Source organism: Zingiber officinale, chromosome 6B (genome assembly GCF_018446385.1).
Source record: "Zingiber officinale cultivar Zhangliang chromosome 6B, Zo_v1.1, whole genome shotgun sequence".
In the NCBI taxonomy this organism is placed as follows: domain Eukaryota; kingdom Viridiplantae; phylum Streptophyta; class Magnoliopsida; order Zingiberales; family Zingiberaceae; genus Zingiber; species Zingiber officinale.
Genome location: NC_055996.1, coordinates 85,444,487 through 85,467,449, shown reverse-complemented (window position 1 = coordinate 85,467,449; position 22,963 = coordinate 85,444,487). Strand labels below are relative to the sequence as shown.

Genomic DNA, 22,963 nt, shown 5'->3' with positions numbered 1-22,963 from the left:
AAAGTAAATGGCCATATTTCTATGAGCTAGACGCAGTCGACAAATGTGAGATTAGCTTCTCACCCAACGGCGGCTAACGACTCAAATCAATGAAAAAGAATGCGATTGGACACTTGGGAGTGTCGTTCTCAACACGTAGCTTCAGCAGCAAGTTTAATACGTTGGTGATGCTCAGTGACCTTGTAGTTCACCACTTCCGAGAAAAGCTCCGGGTCCAAGACGCAATCAGGACGGCCATACACAGCCGCTTGGACACTGGCCATGAGTTTTGCAATCTCTCGACCTGAGAACCCGGCAGTGTTCTTGGCAGCTTCACGCAACACCTCGTCACTCACATCCCTGACAGTGATCTTCTGTTGCCGCTTCGTGAATAGGGAACCCCATGATCGTTCGCCACTATCCTCCTCTTGCAATATGTACCGTCTTAGGTAGAGCTTCAGCAACTCGTATCGTTCCTCCTCCCCAGGCAATGGAAACTCAATGACTTCATCCATACGGTCGGTGACGGCTGCATCTAGGTCCCCGGGTCTGTTGGTGGCCAGGACAAGGACTACGTCCCTTGATTGATCACCAGTTCGGAAGAGCAATGCATTCAATGCGCTACGTTGGGCTTCACTCATGTGTATGCTGTTCCGCCTGCTCATCGAGGCATTCACGCAGTTTTAAATTGGCATTTAGAAACAGGAAGCAAAACACTGAAATTAGTCTGTGGAAGAACAAGGGAGACAGTAAAGGAGTGTGTAACATACTCGCACAGAAAGGCATCTGCTTCATCAATAAAGAGTAGCAATCCTTTCTTTGACTTTTTAGACCAATCAAATATCTGATGGATCTTCGTGACCGCCTCAGAACCCAAGGGAGCAACATCCCCGCCAGTCATCATTGCATAATCTAGACCCTGCGTGTCACAGTATGACATGACATCTATCAAAATGAAAGTTGAAAACATGCAACGTTCAAAAACATCCAGTCATTTGATTCGTGTACGAAACTACAAGGGCATGGGCTTACTGTATACAAGCCGAAGACGACACTAAATGAACAATTTTCAAGATTTTACAATCTAATTATCACTGTCTCCTGGTTTGTACCCGCAATTGCATGGAGAATCAAATAATAATCAAGTGCAGACTCAATCAAACAATTATACGAGTGCATGGTCGATTCAGAGGTCCACAAAACCAACATTTCTACATAATTAGCCAGAATGCAATGTAAAATTCTAGTAGAGAAACCTGTAAGTTTTGCAGAAGAAAATGAAAGAAAATGCAACGAATATATACACACGTACCGACTTGTGAGCAATTTCCCGAGCGACCAATGTCTTCCCTGTACCAGGAGGTCCATAAAATAGCATGTTGCGGAATGGTGCTTGATGCAACTTGGTATTTTCTGTGGCTCTAGCAAGTTGTTCAATCCTTCTCTTTAGAGAAGGATGAAGAATAACTTTATCAAAAGAGCTTTCTGATAATGACTCTTTCCCAAACGCTCCTCTTGAACTCGTAGCTAGCTTTATGATCTTAGGTGTTATTCCAGACCATGGAAATTTAGCTATGGAAGATTCACGAATAAGTGACGGCTGGCCTAAGATTCTGTTAACATAGCCCCATAACACCTTTGCACCTTCCCTGCATGCAAAAAAACAAATGGACTACAAATTGACCAATTGTTCAATAAGGATGGTGAATAACAAATCAAGGTCGTGGTGCAAGCACACACTATAGTAAAACAATCAGTATTGCAAATGGCGATAGGCAGTGATAGGGTCATCAGTGACGGCTATCACCTTAGCCGTCTGGGTAGTTGAATTTTGTTTTTACTATTTCTATACATAATATTATAAATAATCATTATTTTTTATAATATTTACTTTCCAGACGATGAGTCCGATGCGTCGCTGGGACCGCACGATGAATTCGAACACATCGTCGGGACCACACGACGCATCCGAGCTCGTTGCCAAGCTCGAACGACACATCCAGGCCTGTCTTTGGGCTCGAGCAACGCGTCTAGGCCCATCGCTAGGCTCGAACGACGCTTCTAGGCCCGTCGCCAAACTTGGACGACGTGTCTGGACTCGTGCAACGTGTCCAGACTCGTTGCCGGGCCCAGACGACACGTCCGGACACGTGGTGGCAAAACGACGGCAATGGTGGCGGCAGAGAGGTGAGTTAAAGCACCACCTCAGGCAAAGATGGTGTGGTTGATGCCCGTCTGCCACCTAGGCAGCCGCCTCCCATCATTTAGAACACTAAAAACAACCAACTGAAACAAAAGAAAACTATAGTATGCAAGTCGACCTGGTAGTGTAGACACCAGCTGCAAGTGCAGTGACGCCTCCAACAGCCATAACAAGGGTAGCACGATCAGTTAGCAACATCCTCAAACCACCTGTAAGTATGATTTTTGGATGTTTTAATAGTATTTAAAAATTGAATGCAACCCCTAAATGACGTAAAGCCATGAGACATATATGATAAACGGAGAAGTAAGCATGCGCAGGAGTAAATGCAAGTGATAACCCCCCATAGAAGAGACAGAGTTTAAACAAAAGCCAACAAGAACAAGAAATCATAATGTCAGAAAAATTTAGGATTCATAAATCTAGTGCTCACATTGAGACTTCCGTATGGGTTATCTACTTGCACATTGATATGTATGAAGGTTTGCAATTTTTGGTTTCAGCACCAGCTTTAATCTCCAGACAGGATAGTATGGTACCATACCAACCCGTATGAACACATAAGATAATCAGCAAGGGACAAAATGCAGCAACTTAGTTTTTGATTAATTTCGCCTCTCTATTCTCCTCTCACTTGACCTATTAACCTATGAGAACCAGAAATATCCTTGACTATAGAGTCAATGAGTTAACATTCTATAAATAACTTGGAAAAAAATGTATTATTAATGTAATGCCTACATAAACTTATTTCACGATGGTAAAGTTGATGTCCTGTGACCTGAACATCACGGGCTCGAATTGCGGAGACAGTCTTTTGCAATGGAAGAATAAGGCTACGCACCATAGACCAATATCTGGGACCCCGCATTAATGGGAACTTCATGCACCGGGCTACCCTTTGATGTGCTAGCCTTTAATTAAGTCTGACTGCATGTTTAATAAGTAGTAAATTGGAATCAAATTAGGTTCAATTGGCTCTAATGACTTAACTTGGGTTTAAGTTTGATATATGGTAAAACTGGAGGTTGCGTGATTAATCATGTAAATCTTACTCATATCACCTTAGTTTCAAATTCAGTCTATGGGCTAAACAGGATTGTTTTGCACTTGCTAACTCACACAAAACAAGAGTTTGAACCACGAGATAGTTTCTTAGAACTTCTTGTAAAACATCTGCTTCACTCTTTTCCTAATTGATTCTCCTCATTGAACTAGGAAATACTTATATTACTATAGGATCTTGCAAATCCAGTATGATAAATCAGAATAGATTTTATAGCTACCCAAATGAAATTTTCATAAATTTCACACTTAAACACTTACTTGGAATCAGTTCTTGTTGGAGAAGACATCCATTTCACATAAAACAACAATTCTAAGAATTATAATTCCAATCCTCATGATTCAAGTGAGAAAATGAAACTCCTGTTTTGACATCATCAAGTAAGATTGGGCCTACAAAATAGAGCACCATTCGTTCTCCTAAGTTTTATTTTAAAAGAATTCTCTAAAATGTTCAACACATAATTCAGGTTTCTTGTCTCTTAGAATTACCAACAATAATGGACAGCCAATTTATTTAATTTGCATAAATTTTTTACTTAATAATAATACTCTCCAAGCTTGGAAGGGCATGGGCTGATATGCAAAATTCAAAAAGTAACAATCAATACCTTCTATATGGCTAAAAGTTGCATTAATTGCAGCAAGCCATTTCTCCCTTTCACCCTTCATGCGTTCTAAAAGCATTCTCCTGTTATGCTCCTCTGTAAGTTTTGCCTCATGGGCCCGGCCTTCAGCCTCTGCAATGGCTTTAACCCTGATTGTTTCACGCTCTATCTCAGCTCTCTCTTTCTCGGTCTGTCGTAATTGTTGTTGAATCTGCTCCTCAGTAGCACGTCGTGCTTGTTCCTTCCTTAAGGAGGATTCTTCTTGCATCCTTACAAGCTCAACATTTTGTTTCCTTTGGGCTTCATGCTCTGTCTGAAAACGAAACATATACATTAGAACTGGAATATGCAAATAGCAAGCACAAAAAAAAGAGGAAATTCAACTTTATTTCCATGTTCGAATGCTAATACTGTCGAAGCCTGATAAGTAAGAAAGTATTCTGGTACCTGCATCCTTTTCCTTGCCAATTCATCTTCATAACGTGCCATTTGAGCCTTTGCTTGTGCTGCTTGTTGAACTAAGTTTCTTTGCTCTTCAGCCATTTGTATTTGTTTTTCCTAGCAATGGAAATAAACTCATTCAGACATCAGATAATATGTATACAATGTGGAAACTGAAGGTCCCAGACTCCCAGGTATCACTTTCAAACAAAATAATAAGGACCATTAAAAAAGTACAATACCACAAAAGACAACTGATACAATGAATAAGACCATTTTATGGAGTACAATGGCACAAAAGCTACCCTGATGCAAAATCACGCTAAGATTGTGATTGGCACATGAATAGGACCATTCATGTTGATGATTTCTGAAGTGAATTTTGATGAAGATGGAAGTTGAAAACGTGCTTTGTGAGAAAATTTGGAATGATGAACAAATATAATACTCATCAGAAGGAAGTCTTCCACAAGAAACAAAACCTCAATCAATTCAGTCTTCTATGAATGACACAAAGGTTTATGGCTCATATTGCCTTGGCCTAAAACATTTTTGGAGTGGACTTTTCATAGTGTAAGCAAGGATGACAAAAGGTGTATGACTGTCAGTTGATGGTTTAGCACTGAATATTCAACCAGCTCTTTTTTTCTTTAGTACTTAATGTCCTTTAAATAGGTGTAGAATTCCTTTGTCCAACATTTTTATTTCTGTGGCTAATGAGGGTGCAAGCATACAAACTGTTAATTCTGCAGGACAAGGGCAACTACAATGCTTCAATGTCAACCACCAGAAGCAACATAGAAAGCCACAAGAAACTGTAACAATGAGTTAACATCAAAAATCTATGCATAGTAGTTGGGCACTTTCCATGTCCTAAAAAAACACCCACTTAGTAACCTTGTCTAAAGAATAAATGAACGAGCCAATGCAACTATAATTAATTTCCATTTCCAACATTAGTAAACAATCAAAATATGCTGAAAACAAATTAAAGTCTCTGGACTTTCATCAGAGTTAAATGACAGTTATTTGTGCATGCTACTACCCCACACAATGTACCTCATAATCCATAATTAAAATTTTAAATTTCCATATGCCAGAACACTTAAGTTTTATTTTAAGCAAATTGATAGATTCTGAAAGCCCGTGATCATGTATTAACCTGGCCTTGACAACCCTTGGAAGGTAATATACATCAGTAGAAGAAACTAGCACCGTGCATCAGACTATTTGCAGGACAAGGAGTAACTCCAGAACGTATGCTGTAACGTAACAAGGAAAAGAAAAGAACTATTGACAAGAAACTCACAACTTCACTCTGAGCCTGTATGGCAAGATACTGGGCCTTCTCAGCAGTTAATTCCGCCAAACGCGTCTCTTCCTGCTTCCTCATTAGATCAAATACCTGAAAAATCGATCGCCCCACAAGAGGAATGCCCACAGTTTTAAGAATCTGAAAATCGCGAATGAAGGACCATAAACCAACTACAAAAGCAATCACCTGCTTCGCATGAGATGAGCTATTGATCTCCCGCAACGCCTTCGCCCCACGCTCCAGCGACTCCGGATCAAACCCACCGGACGACGAAGAGGAAGACGAAGACGAAGACGCAGTGCTCTGACCCCCTCCCGGCGGACGGGACCCCGCGCTCTGGGCGTCGGGCGACGTTTGAGTTTGTGCAGGAGAAGACAGAAACGGAAAGCGGAAATAACCGTCAGCGTAAGCAGGGTCGGAGAGAGCAGCTATAGTGCCCGCGGCGGCCGTCGCCGCCGAGACGGCAGCAGCAGCGCGCAGCATCCGCATCGGCGGCATCAGGGAAACAGGCCGCGAAGTGTTCGGTCGTTATCTCGCTGGGTGCTAATGATGGCGGCGATAGGGGTTTAAGGAGGCGGCGGGGTGGTCATACCGACTCTATTTTTAAACCCTAAACATGCGCAGCTACGGCGGCTGAGTGCGGCGTATCGCTGCGGTCGTTCCTTCGAGCTAGAGCAAGTAAATAAATACCCTTTCAATTACCATAATGCTTTAAATTTTAAATCTATCAAAAATAAATTTTAGTTTTAAATCTGTCTTACTTTTGCACTTTATATCTATTTTATTGTCGATTTCATTCTTTAGGAACAACCCATCGTTAGTAAAATTAAACTTCCATCAACAATCTGATATATATTTTTTAAAACATTGTCATTAGACATAACAATCTCCAATGAAATAGATAACAAATATTTTGGGGCATAGAGAGATGAATTGATGAAACCTTTTGGTCTGAGACGGGGGTCGTTCATGGTGTTTCATCCAAGGGAATACATATTAGCTGTGAGTGAAGCAAGCAACGCTAACAAAATCCATGATTTATAAAACACTTAGTGATTCTATAAATAATCATCTCAAACTCATGTCGAGATCTTCATCGTCGTCCATCTCTTGTTCACTCGATGGTCGAAGCCGTTTAGCATCTCTTAAAGCAACTCTTCCTCCCTTCTTTGGTTTTCCTCTGAGAAACATGAACGCACAATTTCATCTCTGTATTTCCAGCCATATATGGTTCATTGGGAGTATGATCGTTGTACTTACTGTCCATTAGCAGTACCTCCACCCTTCGATCGACCTGGACCATATTCGGATCTTCCATCTATATATTGTCAAATAAACCAGTGTTACATAATCAGAGCTCTCTAGCAAGTTATTCAGATAACTATCCGTGAGAACTCACCATCTCGACCAGCCACATTTTCTTCAGCCTTAAAACACAAACAAAGAGGTTAGATTTACTTAAAAAAGTCTGAGTACAATGATTTAGTTACCAACTTACTGAAAAGTAAAGCTTGAAAATTGATGTACGCAATAGTGATTTAGTACAACATTGTTTACCCATTTTTCAAACACCAAAACCTACTTGATATTCTTTTTCTTGGTTCACAGAAAACCATTCCTCACCAGAAAGGTGGCATTTTGTTGTAGTGGCTAGATTGAGCTGGTTTTTTCCAGTCAAGTGTTATAGGACCTTTAGAAGTCCCGATTCAATCATTCACAGGGAGTGGAAAGTCCATACTCGCTAGATGAGCAGATGGTTCGTATTCTCAAGTTGATAGGGGGGCAAAACCTTATCGGGTGTAAGTCTAGCTGACAAGCTCAGAACAGAGTTTGAGGCTGATGAGTCCACAAGTAAAGAAGCAATGCAAGAGATGTGGGTTGGTAGTGAAGATGGCTTTGGAGATGCAGAGATAGGCCAATTGTGAGGACGAACAGAAAATGTTTATAAGTAGAACCTGGATTATCGAGTTGTGTGTGTGGAGTAACACGGGTGAAAGGGTCCACATGGAATTGGGATCGCTTTTAAAGACCCTGATTAAAACAAATTAACAAAATAAGGAATAGTTTATTATACTTCAGGAAAGAAATCATCCAGTACTTAATGGACTAGTTTAAACTTGTAATAAATTTTCTATTCTCCTAACAAGATAATTACCAAATAAAAAAGGATCTGCCCAAATAAACTATAAAGTCTACAATTTTTACAAATTAAATGTCTGATTTGCATTAGCGATAATAAAGGCACACATAAGAAAGCAGACTTTTGAGCATAACTAGACATATCAGAACAGTCTGATTATTAAGTCAGAGATCAATTCTTTTGGAACCTGAGAAATTTCTATTACTATCATAACATGCTGAAAAATAGATTTCAGAACATATTGACCTGAGATAGTTCTAAGAATTATCTCCTTTTATTATTATCTTAATTAAAATGTCCTTAACCTGTTGAAACTAAAGCACCAGAAATGTACAACTAGAAAGTTTCAGCGAGTAAATACCGCTGGAGAGGTAATTGACGACAAGGAGAAGAGCCTGTCTTCAGGCTGAAACTTTCTGGACCGCTTTAGGCTGGAAATACAATTACATATGGTGTTTTTATCAGAATCGAGTGTATGCCGCAACTTGGAGATAGGTACGAGAAGCATTAAAAAGCATTACAGCAACTATTCATATTATCCTGCATCTAATAATCTGTTATTTATCATGCTAAAATAATTAAAAATGCAAAATGAAATACCATAGCTATCATATCCTTAATGGTCAATCTTGAGTTAATCCAAGGCCCGTTGTCCAAACAATATGCAAAAAGATGTTATTTCCAAAATAAAAAACATAAATAGGGGGGGAAAAGTCAAATTGAGAGATCTCCATGGGTTATTCCTCATTCTGTTGCTCCTTTCCATCTCCAAAAGGACAAAGTTATAAAACTTCGTCTCTGAAATTCATGGCATCAAAGCTAAAAGCCGGAACGAGTCTAGACAAGACAAATAGCAAAAATATTTGAAACAACACTATACTGTTTTTTGATTAAAATAAAAACAAGAACAATAGTAGATATAAGTTTTTGTACAATTATTATATATTATTTATTATTTAATAATTGCAAACATCCAATCTCAGCATTGTTCTACTATAAACCTAATTCTTCAAGTAATTATCCATGCATACATATGTTAGGCCACTCCCAGATCCTTGTTCAATGAGAAACAAAAATCTGAAATAGATAAAAACAGATATGGAGCAAAATGATGCATAGAAAGAAAAACTAATACAAATTAAGATTCACAAAACACGTAGAAGGAATCATAGGGAACACTAACTTATCAAGATTAAAAGAAAATTGTGTATTACATCTTATAAGTCATAATATAAAAGGTGATCACCAAATACATAATCATAGAAGTAAAGACAAATGGGCATACTAGTGAAGCTTACTTTGCAGTACTCTTTGATGATGACAAAAATCCTTCAAATCCTTTCAACACACTTCCATTCTGATTTGAATCTTGTAAGTAAGTAGTTTCTAGGTCATAGACCTTAAAAAATAGCAAAAGAATGTCAAGAATCAATAAATTGTTTATATATAAAGAAAAATAAATGTCAACTGCAAATAGACAACTGCGAGCAAGAAAAAAATATATATAACCTCAGGTATTTACCAGTCAGATAGTAACTTGAAAATCAACAGGTAGCATTATATTATCCCACAAGACTCTTTTATTTTAGATCAAATCATCTGATTTCAGACATAAGAGTCCTATGAATCACTGAACAGCAAGGATTATAGTAGACGTCTCCTCCAATTGCACTTATGAAAGCAGGAAAAACTTAGTTGGCCCAATAGTGCCATCCAATGAATAAATGAGACTCTAGGCTCTTAAGCATATCAGAGCTGCCTTCTAACGGATGAGGATTATAGTAAAAGGTTTTCTAGACATGAAACTAATCAGATCAGGCCAAGGCCTATAGTAAAAGGACACAACTTTTAGACTAAAGAAGAAAATATGCCAATGTAGTATCTGGAAGTTTAACTGTTGTTGCAAATGAAAAAAAACAACAATAGCTTCAGCGTTGTGGAATATAAGGTGCAATTCCTTTTCGACTTGGGATAGCATTACAGCATTTCCATACGGTAAGTGAAAGGAAAATTTGAGTTTCCATTCACAAGGAGTAGTAAGATTGCATCATCTTATAGAGGAAGATAGACTATATTAATATAGCAGACAACTACTAAACATCTATCTTGCTCGATAAAACAGTTGAAGCTTACATTAAAGAAAAATTCTACACTAACCTCCCAGTCTAGCTTGCTAAATCATTTTAATTGGGCAGGAAAAACCCTAGAGAGGGAGGACAAGAGAGGGGACATACTTGTCTCTCAATTGCCCGGAGCTCATCCTGGAGCTTTTCCCTCTTGCTCATGAACGCAGTAAGCACGGCCGAGGGGTTCGAGGATGCCCTTTGCCCTAACAAAATCCATTTTTCAAATCCGCATCGCAGCACAATCGATGTCAAAGACCGAATCAAACGATGAATTCGAAACCCAATTGAATCGAAGAGAGAAAAGGACGAGCAATTAGCTTTTTCCATGAGCATGAGAGGAGTACTTTACCGTCCGATTCCATCCCTCCCGCGGCTTTTCGAAATTTCTCCAACTGCTATGGGTGGAGAGCTTGATCTCCGGGTTAGGGTTTCGACCAAAGTAACGTAAAATCGTGAAACTTTGATGGCCAAGCAAGGAGTGGCTCTGATTCAATCTGGCTGGACTCGTATCTATTGATCAATACGACATGACCTATATAATTCTATACACTTATCCCATAATTTAATTTCCTTCGTAATGTAATCATCAGTGCTGCGATATTATGTTGGACGCCCCATGCGCACGGGGCCCATACGACTGATTGGCACCGGCATAACATACCCCCCTTTCTCTCTGTACAGGATAATCCAAGTTTGCATAACGATATTACTAAAAAAATAAATTCAAGAGGAAAAAATAGATATTCATCCAAATTTTCAGAAGGCACACTTCGTTTTTTATTTTATCTCCAGTCATAGTGACACTTTATTTAAAGAGTATCATCGTTATGACATTAGATCTTAAAGAACAATATTAATATATTATTATATTTGAAAAATTAATATTAATATGATGTTGTATTTTTTTTTCGGCAATTTATCAAAAGGCCCACTTGAAAATCTGAATTTATCAAAAGGCGTATACTACTTTGGTATTTACCAAAGAGCGTACTTTTTTAAAAGCATTTCCTATTTTACCCTCATGATAATTTGACTTTTTCTATTGTTTTTCTTTTCTTCATTATATTTCTCGCACTTCTCTCTCCTCTGTCGGCAGAATATAGAATAACATTAGTCAATCTTTAATCATATTTTAATACATTTGAAGAAGTCAAAATAAATAATGGACACCAGATTTTGACTCCTTGCAATTTTAGAAATCCACAGGAACTTAAATGGGTGCAATCGGAGCTTTCTAGGTCGATTAGTGGGTTTCGGTCAAAACCCACTGATGTACCTAGAGAGCTCCGATTGCACTCATTTCAGTTTCTATAAATTTCTAAAATTACAAGGAGTTCAAATATGATGTACATTATTTATTTTGGCTTTTTATAGATGTTAACAAGTAAAATCAAAGAATGGACATAAAAGCCCACGTTGGGCCTGATATGGAATCATATCAGGCCCAATGTGGGTTTTTTTGCCGATTCTTTGATTTTGCTTGTTAACATCTATAAAAAGCCAAAATAAATAATGGACACCATATTTGAACTCCTTGCAATTTTAGAAATCCATAGAAACTGAAATGGGTGCAATCGGAGCTCTCTAGGTCCATCAGTGGGTTTTGACTGAAACTCACTGATCAATCTAGAAAGCTCCGATTGCACCAATTTCAGTTTCTATGAATTTCTAAAATTACAAGAAGTGAAAATATGATGTCCATTATTATTTTTGGCACTCCTAATGATGGACCAGAGGTTTTGAAAAACCCTAAATCTCTCCTTTTTTTTTTTTTTTTTTTTTGTTTAGGCATGATATCTCTTCATATCAGGCCCAATGCCTAGATACAACAAAAAATAAAAAAAATAAAAAAATAAAAATAAAGAGAGATTTAGGATTTTCAAAACCTCTGGTCCACCACTAGGAGTGCCAAAAAATAATAATGGACGTCATATTTTCACTCCTTGTAATTTTAGAAATTCATGGAGCTTTCTAGGTCGATCGGTGGGTTTCGGTCAAACCCACTGATGGACCTGAGCTCCGATTGACCCATTTCAGCTTCCATGGATTTCTAAAATTTTAGGAGTTCAAATATGGTGTCCATTATTTATTTTGGCTTTTTATAGATGTTAACAAGCAAAATCAAAGAATCGACATAAAAGCCCACGTTGGGCCTGATATGGAATCATATCAGGCCCACGTTGGGCCTGATATGGAATCATATCAGGCCCACGTTGGGCCTGATTTGAGTTTATATCAGGCCCAATGTGGGCTTTTTTACCGATTCTATGATTTTTGCTTGTTAACATATATAAAAAGTCAAAATAAATAATGAACACCATATTTGAACTCCTTGCAATTTTAGAAATCCATAGAAACTGAAATGGGTGCAATCGGAGCTCTCTAGGTCCATTAGTGGGTTTTGACCAAAACTCACTGATCGATCTAGAAAGTTCCGATTGCACCCATTTCAGTTTCTATGAATTTCTAAAATTACAAGGAGTGAAAGTATGGTGTCCATTATTATTTTTGACACTCCTAGTGGTAGACCAGAGGTTTTGAAAAACCCTAAATCTCTCTTTTTTTCTTTTTTTCCTTTGTTTTTGTTTAGGCTTGATATGAAGAGATATCATGCCCACGTTGGGCCTGATATCTCCCCATATCAGGCCCAATGTGGGCCTGATATGAGAGATATCAAGCCTAGTAACAACAAAAAATAAAAAAATAAAAAGAAATAAAGAGATATTTAGGGTTTTCAAAACCTCTGGTCCACCACTAGGAGTGCCAAAAATAATAATGGACATCATATTTTCACTCCTTGTAATTTTAGAAATTTATATAAACTGAAATGGGTGTAATCGGAGCCTTCTAGATCGATCAGTGGGTTTCGGTCAAAACCCACTGATGGATCTAGAGAGCTCCGATTTCACCCATTTCAGTTTCTATGGATTTCTAAAATTGCAAGGAGTTCAAATATGGTGTCCATTATTCATTTTGGCTTTTTATATATGTTAACAAGTAAAAATCAAAGAATCGGCAAAAAAGCCCACATTGGGCCTGATATAGACTCAAATCAGGCCCAACGTGGCCTGATACGATGCTGTATCAGGCCACGTGTGCGATATGACATCCTTTTGCCGATTCTTTGATTTTACTTATTAACATCTATAAAGCCAAAATAAATAATGGACACATATTTGAACTCCTTGTAATTTTAAACCATAGAACCGAAATGGGTCATCGGAGCTCTCATCGGTGGGTTTGACCAAACTCACCGATCGACCTAAAGTCTCGATAGTATCCATTCATTTCTATGAATTCTAAAATTACAAGGAGTGAAAATATGGTGTCCATTATTTATTTTGGACCAGAGGGTTTGAAAACCCTAAATCTCTTTATTTTTTTTTTGTATCTCCATATTTCTCATATCGGCCCAACATGGGCCTGATATGAAGAGATATCAGGCCAACGTGGGCATGATATTCATCATCCTAAACAAAAAAGGAAAAAAAAGAAAGAGAGATTTAGGGTTTTCAAAACCTCCTGTTCACCACTAGAGTGTAAAATAATAATGACACCATATTTTCACTTGTAATTTAGAAATTATAGAACTGAAATGGGGCATCGAGCTTTAGATCGATCGGTGAGTTTTGGCCAAACCCATGGACCAGAGTCCGATCACCCATTTCGCTTTTATGATTTCTAAATGCAAGGAGTTCAAATATGATATCCATTATTTATTTTAGTTTTTATAGATGTTAAGCAAATCAAATAATCGGAAAAACCCACATTGGGCCCGATATGGACTCAAATCACCAACGGGCTTTACCGATTCTTTGATTTTGCTTGTTAACATCTATAAAAGCAAAATAAATAATGTACACCATATTTGAACTCCTTGTAATTTTAGAAATCCATGGGAACTGAAATCGGAGAACTCTAGGTCCATGGTTTTGACCGAAACCCACTGATCGACCTAGAAAGTTCGGATTGCACCCATTTAAGTTCCTGTGGATTTCTAAAATTGCAAGGATTCCAAATCTGGTGTCCATTATTTATTTTGGCTTCTTCAAATGTATTAAAATGTGATTAAAGATTGACTAATGTTATTCCTATATTCTGCCGACAGAGGAGAGAGAAGTGAGAGAAATATAATGAAGAATAGAAAAATAATAGAAAAAGTTAAATTATCACGAGGATAAAATAGGAAATGCTTTTAAAAAAGTACGCTGTTTAGTAAATATATACGTTTTTTGATAAATTCAGATTTTTAAGTGCGCCTTTTTCTAAATTATCATTTTTTTTAAAAAAAATATGGAATCAGTAGCCCCTAAACCGCCCGCAAGGGGAGAGATATACAGTGAGAAATTTTCAAATGACAAGTGTTTGGACGTGGTCCACATAAATAGAAATAGTGAAATCCTTCGTTGAGTTTTAATCTGACTACTATAATCTTATTTCACGCACTTACTATTAAACCATGGCCCTGAGGATTGAGGATTGTGATATTATATTTCAAAATTTAACACCACACTAATATTGATTTTAGGATTTAAAATAACTATTTTTAAAAAAATTGAAAATTAAATATATTTTTTAATAATTTAATAATTTTAAATGCTGCCTATCAATTGCTGTCTTAATTTTTTTTTCTCTTTTTCAACCTGAATTAATAGTAACCTCTCAGTATCAATTGGGTTAATTTGGTGCTGTCAATCACACATCCATGACCCAATATATCTCTATTTGGTGCTCTGTATGGATCAAAGGGATGCTATGGATCTCTACTATCTACTATTGACTCTATCCACTCAAGCCGACTGATTAATCTACTTCAAGTGGAATTTTTTTTCAGCCCAATATAATTTAAATTTTAAATAAGATGAATATTTTAAAGAAACTGCTTGTTTTCATAGCACCTTAATACAGCAAAAAGCTTCTTCACGGTCCCTTGTCTTCAACGTAAGTCACTGATCGGTAGGCGTGCTTTCCCATCATTAAGCAGACAGCTAGGGAGCAGCATGTGAGCAGGCATGGTCTGCTCAGTCGACAGCCACACGAGGGATGGGATGAGTGTATGAGCCGCATCGTCCACTTTTTAAGGTCCATCCACATTATTAAATTTGTTGCGGAGAATTCAGGATAAACATTGTTCTTAGATTTTTGTGTTTTTTTGTTTTTTCCTCCCAATTTCTCACTACGATCTGTACCTGTAAAAACTTGAGGAAGTAGGAGCGTAACAGCGACAGCGGTTGGCTTCCGGCAGACATCGACGTCCATTCTTAAGCTTGGAAAAAGGGTAGAGAACAATTGCAACGCAACGAGGAGAAGAAGTTTGTGTTCATCGAATTGCGATCTTCTCCTTCTTCTTTTCTAAGTTAGTATTGTTCTATGCGTCCTCAAGCAGGCGCGAACCCTTCTGGAGGCCATCTTTCTATTGTCGTTTATTGGTACAATAATGCAACACGAGAGCAGTGTGGATGAGTTATATATAGCTGATAGGAAGATAAAGCTCGGAGCTTTGGGGGGAGGAAGAATTTCTTACCGCATCTTGTAGGAGGGAATGCTTCTCCGCCGATGTTTTGTTTCGCTTTGATCGGTTACAGGATCGAGACGCCCGATTTGAGGATCGGCAGAGGTTGAAGAACGCGAGGTTTGTATTTGATTTTTCCCCCTCATTTCTTGGAATTTTGTAAAGTTTCTCGACTTTTGGTGGAGGAATGAAGAATCTCGTATCTTCTTCTCTTGCTAGGTTTTTTTTCCCCATCCCGGAGGAACAAAAAGCGGAGGGAGGATGGTCTTTTGGTGAGTGGTTCTTGATTCTGCTTTCGAGCTCGGAGATCTCCGCCTCTGATTCGATTCGCTTCCGTCGGATCAGGGGTAGCAAGCCAAATCTTGGTTTCGCCCAATTTTTATTGAGTTTCTTCTTGTTCTCCCTCAGGTTCTTAGAGAGAAGGCGGCGATGGAGACATCGGTAGCATGTCTCCTTGAATCAAACCCTAGCGCTCTTCTCCGATATAGTAAATCTACATAACCAAACCTTGTAAGCTACAAACCCTCATACCACCCTTGGATCTGAGCGATGCCGTTTAAGAGCCTCGTCCGCGAGCTGAAGGAGAAGAGAGACGGCCCTGGAAGCGTGCCCAAGAGAGGCTGGCGCGGAGGAGGAACCACCGAATCGAAGACGATCGCGCACAGCGGAGGCTGTTCCCAGCGTACTCCGTGGCAACACCCGCCGAATCTGGAGCAGCCGCAGGAAAGGTGGGCGAATCTACCTCCGGAGCTCCTCTTGGACGTCATCAGGCGGGTCGAGGGGAGTGAAGTCTCGTGGCCGGCGAGAAGGAATGTGGTGGGATGCGCCGCCGTGTGCCGTCTCTGGCGGAGCATCACCAAGGAAGTTGTCAAATCCCCTGAGCATTGCGGCCGGATCACCTTCCCCATCTCCCTAAAGCAGGTTGCCTCCTCTTCGCTTCTCTTCGTGATGATTCTGCCGCATATTTCTTGCTCTTCAATTCTTCCATTGTCGATCTCAAAAACAGCCTGCGCCACGAGATTATCCCATTCAGTGCTTCATGAGAAGGGATCGAGCAACATCAACCTTCCGGTTATACCTCGGTCTGAGCCCATGTAAGCAAATTTCTTTCTCCAGTTTGCAGTCGCTGTTTGTTTACATTCAGTTTGCAGAAACTTTTAGATCTATTGCTGAAGTTAGTCGCGATCTTTGATAATCACAGCACTGCGGATGCAGAACGACAAGATGTTGCTTGCTGCTCGCAAGATCAGAAGGGCAACTAGCACTGACTTCGTGATCTCGCTCACCGCTGATGATTTCTCGCGAGCTAGCAGCACCTACAGTGGCAAAGCGAGGCAAGCGATACTCTACGCTTCAGAATTCATTACATTTTCCTTCCTGTTTTTGTTCTCTAATAGTCTTCTCGATCTCAACCAGATCAAATTTTCTAGGAACCAAGTTTACGGTCTACGACAGCCAACCTCCATACGATGCTGCAATTTCTTCGCGTAATCGTTCATCCAACCGAAGGATCAATTGCAAGCAAGTTTCACCTCGAGTGCCCGCCGGCAACTACAATATAGCCACCATTTCGTATGAGCTCAATCTCCTCCGAACTCGAGGTCCGAGAAGAATCCAGTGCGCCATGCACTCGATTCCCCTCTCTTCCATTCAGGAAGGCGGAAGTGTGCCGGCACCCCGCAGTTTCACTCACGCCGTCGATGAGCAACCCTCCGGAGCACCGGCCACGAAGGGCAAGGAACCGGTGACGGAGTTTTCCGACGGGGAGCCGCTCGTTCTGAAAAACAAGGCGCCTAGATGGCACGAACAACTTCAGTGCTGGTGCTTGAACTTCAGAGGACGAGTGACTGTGGCTTCTGTCAAGAACTTTCAGCTTGTTGCAGCTGCGAATCCTTCATGCAGCATCTCCCCGGCGGAGCAAGAAAAGGTTATTCTTCAGTTTGGGAAGATAGGGAAGGACATTTTCACCATGGATTATCAGTACCCGCTCTCCGCCTTCCAAGCATTTGCTATCTGCTTGACGAGCTTCGACAATAAGCCGGCATGTGAATGAATGAATGGTTGTTGATGGAGGTATTAATTATATCGATGTATTCATCTTCTCGTAACTATTTCGCTTCTTTGTATCAGATGAGAGTGAGTGTCTACGATCAAATGTTAATCATATCAAGCGTGGATGTAATATATTTTTGATGTTTGTTAAAGCAAGCAACTTTAAATGAATGGTAAAACTCAATGAATGTCAAGGTTCTCGCCTGATTAAATACTATTTGAATAGGCTCGTTTATGCATCTCACGAAATGAATGAATGGTCAACTTAATTGCTTTTGAGATTCACTATTTAACATTTATCGAGGAAAATCCGCCACTCACTTAGCACATCTCCTATTGTTAAACCTCTCTATAAGTTTTTTTTTTGTAATTTTCAATATGTCACATCAACGCCACATCAATTGAGAAAAAACCAACTATTCTTTCCACAATCAAAACACCTCCATTGCAATTTTTTTATGGGTCCTACATTAAAAATCACACATCTTTATTTATTACTTTTTTCATTTAATATCTCTATATAATTTTTACTTAATAATTTATTTAATTCTCATCTTTAATTTAATTTATTTGTAATTTTTAATTAATAAATTAATGAACTTATAATTTATAATTTAATTTATAATTTATAATTTCTCATTTTTATTTAATATTTAATTTATAATTTAAAAAATATTTTTTAATTATTTAAAAAGAAGTCAACATGCACTATTATTTCTCAATGATGGGTAGCTCCATCCCCAAGAGAAAAAAACAGGTTTGATATATCAAACCTGCTCTTAAAATAAAAACCTCAAACCTTATCTCTCCACTCATTAGAGCTTTTTTGTTGAGCTTTTTTATTTTTACAAACCTTTTAAAAAGCTTGCATTGGAGATGCCCTTAATATCTCAACATTCACTTATTTAAAAATCCTCAAGCCAAGATTAACAAATTCAGGGAAAATCAAGAGACATGAATCATATTTCCTAGATAATCATAACGGTAATTCTTGTTGGCCAGAATTTGGCCAGCTAGAATTTTTTATCTTCCAATTAGAATGCATGCATGTACATGCATGTAATTAATGTACACATATGATATTACTAAAATACCCATATGTACACTTGCATGTATTGATTCTAGCTGGTCAGATTTTGATCATTTAGCATTACCCTAATCATAATTACCTTTTCCAAATTCGAAATGCCTTTAAAATGTTCTTTAAAATACATTTTCTAAGGGGTAAAAATAATATATATATATATATATATATATATATATATATATATATATATATATTTTGAAATTGTCAAAAAAAATTCCATTTTATTTATTATCAAAAGAATGACTCGTCTCGTGAGTGGATACATTTTTATTTTCGAAAATTATCTTTATTTGTTTGTGTTGTTATAGCAATTATAGATTTATAATTATTATAACATTATAATAATACTTTAAGTATAATCAATACATATCAATTATGTTATAGTAATTATAGTTTATGGTTGCCATAATATATACCATTCAACTTTGATCTACATCAATAGTAACTCTAAATTTCAACTAGAGGGGATAAATTTAATAAAAAAATTTAAAAAATTAATACAATATAAAATATTTAGCTCTGGGTTCTCTATAACTCAAAGTCAAAAAAATATTTATGATGTTGCTTCCTTATACTATTTAATATTCTTATATATGATATCTCATTATGTTCTAATCATCCAAACTAGCAATGTAATAAAAATAAAATGTATAGTATACAATTCTTCTTCAATTAATGAAAAAACTAGCAATGTAATAAAAATAAAATGTATAGTTTACAATTCTTCTTCAATTAATGAAATATGAAGGAAGAAAGGAAAAACTTAAGACTCTTTTTGTAGTTGGATGAAGAGGAAAAAAAACTACTTGTAAAGGGTTATTCGCTGGAAAAGATCAAAGAAAGACCGTTGCGCTTGAGAAAAATAGAGAAAATAAGATAAGGAAGAAGAAGCAAAGTTTGGTAGCAACCTCGACTTGTTTCGATGAGCTTAGCAACGACACAGAGAGAAAGACAAATATGACTATTCTTGTGATATCAATAAAATCCTAGAAAACACGAGAAGATGAAGAAGATGCAAGGGTTGATAACTGCTCTTATTGCTGGAAAGAGGACAACAGCTGGTACTACGTTTTTTACTTGTTGGAGAAGATAAAGGAGAAAAATAAAAAGGTCTCGCGCTTGAAAAGAGAAGAAGAAAAAAGTTACCATTGGGAAAAGTGAAGGAAAAAAGGTTCTATTGGGAAAAGTAAAGGAGAAGAAGGAAATGCGAAAGATGATGACAAAAAAAAAATAAAAGAGACAAATAAGCGATGACACGCCGGTGGCATACGGTGGTGCTGGATATGTGAGTTGGGAGAAAAGAGAAAAAAAAGAAAAGGTTTTTTTCTTCTTCAAAAATATACCTTAATTCATTTTAAATCGATTGAACTCGATCGTTTAAACCTTTATAACTTAACTAATCTATTGGTGCAAGTTGTACTAATGATTTAACTTAGGTTTTGATAAATGACAAGTGTATTAAAGTTAGAGTATTTATAATCTAATTGATTAACCTAGTGTGCAAGAGTTGACGGATCTGAAATGTAACGACCACCCTTCTTACTACTACTACTACTCTCTAAGAGTGACCGTTACTTAACTACTAACTCTACTTAACCGGTATAATTAAAAATCTCTAGGAAAACCCTACCGAAAAATTTCGACAGAATCTCCCCTGTACCGGTGACCAAATCAACAATACAAACGGTGTATACTCAGCCACAGGCGGCTGGAACATATAATCACACGACCACGCAGTATAATAACTCAAATAAAAAGAAGGAACTACTCTAACAATAGCAAACAACTATATCACTCCAACAATAGGACCCAACTACAAGTGCGGAATAAACTTAATTACAATCTCAACTCATAATAACATTTAAAGAGAACTAGAACATAAACTGAGACTCTAAACAGGTAAATCCTGAACATATGCTAGCAAACTCTGGATCTCTCCATAGTCCAGTCATCACACACCTTCATCACCACCACCTTGTCGCCTTCCTTGCTAAATCTTTTCCTTTCCTTTATCTGCAGTAGGAGGAAGTGCAGTCTATAAGCATAAAGCTTAGTGAGCGCTATCTACTCACAAAAACTCGATATGCATGTATATAAATAAAAACATGCTAAAACTGAATGCTAACATGTAAAGCTACTCATGCTCATAAATAGTAAAGGAATCATACTATCTGGAATACTAAACATGTATAGCTAATCATGCTCATAATCCAATAAAGGAATCATACTAACTGAAATACTAAACATGTATAGCTAATCATGCTCATAATCCAATAAAAGAATCATACTAACTGAAAAGCTAACATGTAAAGCTACTCATGTTGTACAAGAATAAAACTATAACTGCATGCTGAAAGGCAAATAAAGCTAATCATGCTAAATAATCTAATAGCAAGAAATCAACTGAATGATAGGACATATAGTCATGCTAAAATAAACTCATAAGGAAGCAAATGAAAACTGATACTGCATGCTTCAAATAACAAGAAGCTAAACTTTCTAATTCTAAACATATTTGATGTTTGTTTCATTTGTTTCCAAAAACTTTTACTTTTATACTTCAAAATAATAATCAACTTCTCTTGGGCCCGGCATTGTACCACTTTGCGCGCATTCTTAATAAGAATCGAGGTAGCTAATCCCGAAACTACTAAGATACTTCTAGGCCTTGTGCCTAGGGGCAACTTGGAGCCCATCCCTTGGACCTTGTGTCCGGTACATGCCCTTTAAAAGTAAAATACTTTTTATCTTTAAATACTTCTTATAATAAAATGCCTTGGCATTTATTTAAGCACCTTGTGTGCCAAAATCCCTAAAGTCTCGACTTTAGGATCTACTTAAGGCCTTGGCCTTTTCTTTCTTTTCTTTAGCTTTCTTATACTTGTTAATACTTCTAAAAGAATACTTCTTTTAAAAGAAACTGAAATGTTTAAGCAAATTCTAACTTTGAAATGCTTAAACCAAAAATCTGCATACTATGCTAATAAAATTCTGCAATATTAATGCTCAACAGAAATCTGCACTAATACTTAATAAAAATCTGCACACTAATGATTAATAAAATCTACACACCAATGCTTAATAAAATTCTGCATATTAAGCTTAATAAAAATCTGTTCTAAGATTGGGGTTCTGCATGCAATACTTATCAAAAATCTGCATGTTATACTTATAAAAATCTGCACTTAATGCTTAACAGAAAACTAAAATTGAGGCTCATGGCAGCATAACAAAGAAATCTAAATCAGGAAATCTCTATCTGAAATGCTAACTATAAGGCTGTTCAAACTTAAATCTAACATCAATAAAGAAAACTAACTACATGCTCAAAATTTAATCAAGCTATCTTATGTTCATTGCTTATTAAAACCAACCCAAAACTGATAAAACTTGTAAAGGAAACATAAGCATTCTGAGCACAGTATCACCATCTCATCAACCTCTTTAAACTCTGATTAAGGCTTTAATATTGTTATCTACTAAAAAGAATGCTGCTGCTATCAAAAATTGATGCATGAACATTAGAACATATAAGGAACCAAAACATAATTCAATGCAAAATAATTCCTTAAACTACTCCTTTAATTCCAAACTATCCTAATGTTGTTCAAAACTTAAGCAAGGAAACCAAGCCATTAAAAGAAAACCAACAGCACTCCCAAATAAGAGTGATCTACACCCATTGCATGACACAAACCCAAATCTGATTTACTCAACAATAAAATGATCCCATAATCAACCTAGCAAATTCGGATTTAATGATCATAGCAGCAACTACTACAAGCAACCCGAAACCACAGAAAACTACACCACATGGCAAATACAGATGGTTCTTTATAGATTAGAGATCATTAATTTTGTATTAAGCTTTTGTTAAGTCTAACAGAAGGACTCTTCACAGATTAAGGTTCACAGAAGGATTTTGTCAAGCTTTTTAAGGTACACGGCAGCAAACCTTAACCATCAAACTTCACAGGTTAACTCGAAATCAGGAATAAGCTAAATCCAAAAATCTAATCCAAACAAAAACCTCTTCATCTTCCTTAACCCTCTCGGCAGAAAACAAAATCCCTGATCATGCTTCCCAGTAAAACTCGAACAAACAAGAAAACACCAAACGAATCGGAACTACTCCTACTGCAGGTGAGAAGCAACTCACCGAGCGTTCTTGGACTTACAACCGAAGAAAAGGGTTGCTAGGATTCGGCGAGACTCGAAATCACAGCACCTTCTACGCGTCCACGGGCTCTCCACGTCGGGGAGATCACGAGGATGAGAAGGATTCTCGGAAAAACCCCTCGCCGGCCGCCGGAGGAAGAACCCTAACCTTGCTGCGTTTCCGCCCGAGACCGTCGCGCGCCGTCGCGAGAGAAAGAAAGGGCGAATAGGGTTTTCGGCGAGAAAGGGAAAACTTAATCCCTTTATAACTAGGTTT

At 37.6% G+C, this 22,963-nt stretch overlaps 3 protein-coding genes and 2 long non-coding RNA genes across 6 annotated transcripts; 2 read left to right on the top strand and 3 right to left on the bottom strand.

Annotated features, from left to right (window-relative positions):
* Positions 1-10: 10 nt before the first annotated feature.
* On the bottom strand, positions 11-6,274 carry LOC121992933 (ATPase family AAA domain-containing protein 3-like). The gene is made up of 8 exons (XM_042547576.1): positions 5,798-6,274; positions 5,606-5,701; positions 4,303-4,413; positions 3,859-4,168; positions 2,301-2,391; positions 1,292-1,628; positions 750-898; positions 11-636 (listed from the first exon to the last, which is right to left on the bottom strand). The coding sequence occupies exons 1-8, from the start codon at positions 6,107-6,109 to the stop codon at positions 129-131; spliced, it is 1,914 nt and encodes a 637-aa protein (XP_042403510.1). The 5' UTR covers positions 6,110-6,274; the 3' UTR covers positions 11-128.
* A 154-nt stretch (positions 6,275-6,428) lies between these two features.
* Positions 6,429-10,390, bottom strand: LOC121992932 (chromatin modification-related protein MEAF6-like). Of its 2 annotated transcripts, none has more exons than XM_042547574.1 (7): positions 10,227-10,390; positions 9,986-10,080; positions 9,050-9,150; positions 8,113-8,182; positions 7,011-7,038; positions 6,872-6,929; positions 6,429-6,791 (listed from the first exon to the last, which is right to left on the bottom strand). In XM_042547574.1, the coding sequence occupies exons 1-7, from the start codon at positions 10,237-10,239 to the stop codon at positions 6,680-6,682; spliced, it is 477 nt and encodes a 158-aa protein (XP_042403508.1). In that variant the 5' UTR covers positions 10,240-10,390; the 3' UTR covers positions 6,429-6,679. The 2 variants fall into 2 exon arrangements, with proteins under 2 accessions (XP_042403508.1, XP_042403509.1); XM_042547575.1 differs by having other exon boundaries at positions 10,222-10,370.
* Positions 10,391-14,777: 4,387 nt separating this feature from the next.
* LOC121992930 lies at positions 14,778-15,142 on the top strand. The gene is made up of 2 exons (XR_006115028.1): positions 14,778-14,959; positions 15,089-15,142. It is a non-coding gene; the product is annotated as an uncharacterized LOC121992930 (long non-coding RNA).
* Positions 15,143-15,154: 12 nt separating this feature from the next.
* LOC121992929 (tubby-like F-box protein 5) lies at positions 15,155-17,629 on the top strand. The gene is made up of 6 exons (XM_042547573.1): positions 15,155-15,509; positions 15,609-15,661; positions 15,798-16,310; positions 16,396-16,483; positions 16,591-16,723; positions 16,806-17,629. The coding sequence occupies exons 3-6, from the start codon at positions 15,939-15,941 to the stop codon at positions 17,440-17,442; spliced, it is 1,230 nt and encodes a 409-aa protein (XP_042403507.1). The 5' UTR covers positions 15,155-15,509; positions 15,609-15,661; positions 15,798-15,938; the 3' UTR covers positions 17,443-17,629.
* Positions 17,630-20,279: 2,650 nt separating this feature from the next.
* On the bottom strand, positions 20,280-22,917 carry LOC121990382. Its single transcript, XR_006114580.1, has 2 exons — positions 22,688-22,917; positions 20,280-20,541 (listed from the first exon to the last, which is right to left on the bottom strand). It is a non-coding gene; the product is annotated as an uncharacterized LOC121990382 (long non-coding RNA).
* Between the last annotated feature and the right edge of the window lie 46 nt (positions 22,918-22,963).

Excerpts from the sequence above, each read along its gene's own strand:
- LOC121992929 (XM_042547573.1), top strand. The coding sequence starts at position 15,939 with ATGCCGTTTAAGAGCCTCGTCCGCGAGCTGAAGGAGAAGAGAGACGGC. Across the intron at positions 16,311-16,395 it reads TCCCCATCTCCCTAAAGCAG|CCTGCGCCACGAGATTATCC; the intron begins GTTGCCTCCTCT and ends TCTCAAAAACAG. Across the intron at positions 16,724-16,805 it reads ACCTACAGTGGCAAAGCGAG|ATCAAATTTTCTAGGAACCA; the intron begins GCAAGCGATACT and ends GATCTCAACCAG.
- LOC121992933 (XM_042547576.1), bottom strand. The coding sequence starts at position 6,109 with ATGCCGCCGATGCGGATGCTGCGCGCTGCTGCTGCCGTCTCGGCGGCG. Across the intron at positions 2,392-3,858 it reads AACTTTTAGCCATATAGAAG|GTGGTTTGAGGATGTTGCTA; the intron begins GTATTGATTGTT and ends TCATACTTACAG. Across the intron at positions 899-1,291 it reads GGGAAATTGCTCACAAGTCG|GGTCTAGATTATGCAATGAT; the intron begins GTACGTGTGTAT and ends TGTGACACGCAG.
- LOC121992932 (XM_042547574.1), bottom strand. Across the intron at positions 8,183-9,049 it reads TCATCAAAGAGTACTGCAAA|CCTAAAGCGGTCCAGAAAGT; the intron begins GTAAGCTTCACT and ends TTGTATTTCCAG. Across the intron at positions 6,930-7,010 it reads AAATGTGGCTGGTCGAGATG|ATGGAAGATCCGAATATGGT; the intron begins GTGAGTTCTCAC and ends GACAATATATAG.